At 62.2% G+C, this 4857-nt stretch overlaps 1 protein-coding gene across 1 annotated transcript; it reads left to right on the top strand.

Moving 5' to 3' along the window:
• Window positions 1-1180: 1180 nt before the first annotated feature.
• LOC141955828 (uncharacterized) lies at window positions 1181-4153 on the top strand. The gene is made up of 3 exons (XM_074895352.1): window positions 1181-1261; window positions 1540-1614; window positions 1851-4153. Exons 1-3 carry the CDS (start codon window positions 1228-1230, stop codon window positions 4031-4033), a joined length of 2292 nt encoding a protein of 763 aa, XP_074751453.1. The 5' UTR covers window positions 1181-1227; the 3' UTR covers window positions 4034-4153.
• Window positions 4154-4857: the final 704 nt, after the last annotated feature.

Consider the following 4857-nt stretch of genomic DNA (forward strand, 5'->3'; position numbering starts at 1 on the left):
GGTCCCGGTGGCTTCAGCTCGGCTCTGTGTGTGTGTGTGTGACCCCCCCCCCCACTTCCCAACACCCCCCCCCCAACACACACACCCCCCCCTTTTCCTGTCTGGGGGCCCCCCCCCCTCGCCGCCCCCCCTCCCTCCTTGCTCCCGGTTGCTCCATCCCCTTCCTGTGTGTCCGGGCTCACCCAGCCGGCGTGCAACAGCCCCAGCGCCGCCCCCCACCCTCGCTTCATCCCCCCCCTCCCTCCTTTCCCTTTCCCTAAATCCCCCCCCCAAAAAAAAAAAAAAAAAACCCACGCCCCCCCCCACCTTCTTTTCTCGTACAAGCTCTGTTGCTCCGGCGCCTTCGCATCCCTCCGGGCCCGGTACCAGGTAACGGGGAGATGGGGGGGACCCCCGGGGATTTTTTTTTTTTTGGGGGGGGGGGACACACACACACATACACACACCCCGCACCCCGATTCCCCCCCCCTCACCCCGGGGAGATGGGGAAGAAGCAAGGGGGGGGGGGGGGGTGTTTCCCCATCCTCCCCTCGCCCACCCCCTTGTATTTAAACCCCCCCGCCCCGCTCGGATTTTTCACCCCCCCCCCTCCCCACCTCGCGTTTTATTTCCACCCCCCCCCCTATATTTTCATTTATCACCCCCCCTGCCCCATCCCGCGGATCCCCCCCCCATTTCTCCCTCCTTTACATTCAGCCGCGATTTTCATTTTCCCTCCAGCCCTGTTGCATTTTTTTAACCCCCCCCCCCGTTATATTTCCGCGCCCCCCCTTTCATTTCCACCCCTCGGTTGCATTTACCCCCCCCCCAACTCCCTGGCCTCACCCCAACCCTTATTTAAGTGCCCCCCAACCTTCCCCGGCGGGGGGGGGGGGGGGGGGGGGCTTCCACAGGGTAAATACTGCGGATTCTTGGGGGTGCAGCACCCCAAAACCCCCTGGGGGGGGGGGGGGGTTGGAGAGTGTGTGTGGGGGGACACCACCTACTGCCCCCCCAGTTGTGACACCCCCAGGGTGATGTGGGGGGACCCCCCTGTAGAGTCCCGATATCCAGCTGGATGGGGAAAGGCGAGGGGGGGGGGGGGTACCCAATTTGGGGTGTCTTCCCACCACCGCCGGACCCCAATATTTTGCACTGCAGGGATCGGTGACCCCCCCAAACCCCCCCCCCCCCCAAAAAAAAAAAAAAGGTGTCGGCACCGGGACGAGCCTGGAGGAGGGGGACGAGATGCAGGAGAGCTACGAGAGCGTCATCTCCTTGGGTGAGACTCTTCATTTCCCCTCGTTTCTCCCCAAATTGTGATTAGTTACGGAGAATAAAATCCAATTTATTTGCCTTAATTAGTGGCTGGATTCGGAACGGTGTAAAACCACCAAAATCGCCGCGATTCGGCTTAAATAGAACCTGGGGGGCGCAGGGGGGGGGGGGGGGGGGGGTTCAACCCCATTTCTTACGGCTCCCGTTGGCCGTCGCGGCGTTAGAAAGTTTTTTTTTTGGGGGTGAAAAGAGCCGTAATCGGGACCCGACTGTCTCCTCCAGCCGAGGAAATCGCCATCAGTTGGCCGCGGATCACCGCCTTCGCCGAATCGCATCGCAGGAGGGGGTTGGTGGCAGGTAAGTCCCGCCCCCCCCCCCCCCCCCCCCCCCATCCCAGCCCCTTGGTGACACCGGTTGACGTTGAAGATGCCCAAGAGGATGTTTTGGAAACCCCAAAACCGGGGGGGTGATGGGGAGAAGGGGACGGGATATGGCCACCGCGACGTCGGGAGGGATGCGGGGTGGTCAACGTTGGGTGGCGGGGGTCGTCTCCTCGCCCCTTTTTTATTTTTTTTAAATTATTCCGTGAGTAGATGACGGGTTGTTGAGCGAGAACGAAGAGGAAGACCCAACGCCGGGCGAGCTGGAGAAGGTGGACACCGAGGGGACACCGGCGGGGAAACCCAAGGGGACCAGCCCTGGTGGTACGGAGGGGACGAAACCAAGTGACAGTCCCCAAAAACCAGAAAACCAACCCAGAAAACCGTCGGGCAAACGACAGGGTAAATCGGGCCACCGAGGCTTCAAGAAATTCCCCCCGCGGAGTTTGTTGGGCCACGGGCGTTGCCACGACTGCGGCAAAGCTTTGGCTTTCGCTTCGGCCTTCAACAAACGCCGGCGAGGGGCCGAACGACCCCATAAATGCCCCGAATGTGGGAAATGTTTTCGCCTCAGCTCGACCCTCATCACCCACCAACGCCGACACGCCGGCGAGAAACCCTACAAGTGCCCCGACTGCGGGAAAACCTTCAGCGTTGGCTCGGCCTTCATCCAACACCAACGGGTCCACGCCGGCGCGGCGCCGTGTCAATGCGGCGTCTGCGGGAAGAGTTTCCCGGCCAGTTCTAGTTTGGTCAAGCATCAAAAATTACATTTGGAGGAAAAACCTTATAAATGCGGCGATTGCGGGAAGGGTTTCAACTGGAATTCCCACCTGGAACGTCACCGCCGCATCCACACCGGCGAAAAACCCTACGCCTGCCCCGAATGCGGGAAGAGCTTTAGTTGGAGCTCCCACCTCGACCGGCATCGCCGAACCCACGTTGCCCCCGGGCAACCGCCGTGTCGTTGCGCCGACTGCGGTCGTTGTTCGACCCCTCGCTCCGCCGAAGGCTCCAAAACTCCCGACCAGGCCTTGGAGTGTGGCGAATGCGGGAAGGTCTTCGCCAAGAGCGCGGCCTTGGCCAAACACCGCCGTGCTCACGCCGGCGAGAAACCCTACAAGTGTGGCGAGTGCGGGAAGGGTTTTGGCTTAAACGCCGCCTTGTTGCAGCATCAACGGAGCCACGCGGCCGGCAAACCCTACCAGTGCGGCGACTGCGGCAAGAGTTTTGCTTGGAGCTCCCATCTCGACCGCCATCGGCGTATCCACATGGGCGAGAAGCCCTACCGCTGCGGCGACTGCGGGAAGAGTTTCTCCCAGAGTTCCCACTTGGAGAGGCACCAACGCGTCCACGCCGGCGCCGAGCAGCCGTGTCAATGCACCGATTGCGGGAAGAGCTTCTTGGCTTCCACCAAGCGCCGACGGCTCTTGAGCGGCGCCGCTGAACGACCTTGTAAATGCACCGATTGTGGGAAGAGTTTTCTTTGGGGGGCCCGTGCCCGACCGGCGCCGGAGAGGACCCATAAGTGTAGCGAGTGTGGGAAGAGCTTCACTTACCGTGCGGAGAACGTCAAGCACCAAGGGACGCAAACGGGGGAGAAACCTTACACCTGCCCCGAATGCGGGAAAAGCTTCGGGCAAAACTCGGCCTTGGTGAAGCATCGACGGATGCACACGGGCGAGAAACCCTACAAGTGTGGGGATTGCGGGAAGAGCTTCAGCGTCCGCTCCAACCTCATCAAACATCAACGGACCCACCTCGGCGAGAAGCCCTACAAGTGCCCCGACTGCGGGAAGGGTTTTATCCAGAAGTCGGATCTCACCAAGCACCGCCGGATGCACACCGGGGAGAAACCCTACAAGTGCAACGTCTGCGGGAAATGCTTCAGCGTCTCCTCCAACCTCATCAAGCACCAACGCATCCACCTGGGCGAGAAGCCCTACCAGTGCTCCGAGTGCGGGAAGAGCTTCATCCAACGCTCCGAGCTCACCATCCACCAGCGCGTCCACACCGGCGAGAAGCCCTACAAGTGTCCCGAGTGCGGCAAGTGCTTCAGCCGCAGCTCCCACCTCAACCGCCACCAACGCACCCACGCCGGGGACAAGCCCAAAGCCACCGGTAGCGCCACCGTGGCCGCCGCCGCCGCCGTGGCCAACCCTTCGGGCGCCTTCTCCGGCGCCGCCTTCTCCCCTCCGCCCTTGGGCGGTTCGGCGGCGGCCATCCCCTCGCTGCCCTCCTTCCCGGCCTCCCCCTCGCCCCTGCCCATCCCTTCCCTCTCCAGCCCCGCCCTGGACCTGCCGTGGGCCCTCTCCTTCCCCGCCCGCGCCTTCCCCCACCCGTCCTTCCCCTCGGCCCCCGCCTCGGGGCCCCAGACCCCCTCCCTCATCAACTGAGCGGTGGCCGGCCCTGGCCGCGGCTCCGTCCTCGCCCCAACCTCCCCAGCCGCTCGCCCGACACCCAACTGGAGTTGGCCTCGAAGACCCAGCACTGGGGAGCTTCTTCCTGCCCGGGATCGTTCAGCCTTGGTGGGTAATTAACGATCTCGCTAATTAGCGGATGGGCAAGTCCCCTTTGTCCTGTGGCTCCATCCTCCCCCCAACCTCCCCAGCCACTCGCCCAACACCCAACCTGGGTTGACATCAAAGCTCCAGCGTTGGGGATCTTCCCACCTGGAGCCATTCAGCTTGGGTGGGTAATTAACGATCTCATTAATTAGGGGATGGGGGACCCTGGCTGATGCTCCAGCTCCATCATCCAACCTCCTGATCTCATTAATTAGGGGATGGGGGACCCTGGCTGATGACCCAGCTCCATCGTCCAACCGTTCGCCCGACACCCAACTGGAGTTGGCCTCAAAGACCCAGCACTGGGGGGCTTGTTCCTGCCTGGAACCATTTAACCTTCATGGCTAATTAATGATCTCGCTAATTGGGGCATGAGGACCCTCCCTGCAGCCCCAGCTCCATCCTCCCCCACCACTCACCCAACACCCATCTTGGGTTGACCTCAAAGCCCCAGCGCTGGGGGGCTCGTTCCCACCAGAGCCATTTAACCTTCCTGGCTAATTAATGATCGCGGCTAATTAACGATCATGGCTCCCCTCTGGCATTCCCCCCAGCTCCACACCAGGACCCCAACATCCACGCCAGCCCCACACCCCCCCCTCCTCCCCTCCCATCTTCCCACCTCACCCCTCCGCTCCCCATCGGATGAAGGT

This window comes from Athene noctua, unplaced genomic scaffold (genome assembly GCF_965140245.1).
Source record: "Athene noctua unplaced genomic scaffold, bAthNoc1.hap1.1 HAP1_HAP1_scaffold_757, whole genome shotgun sequence".
NCBI classification, from domain to species: Eukaryota; Metazoa; Chordata; class Aves; order Strigiformes; family Strigidae; genus Athene; species Athene noctua.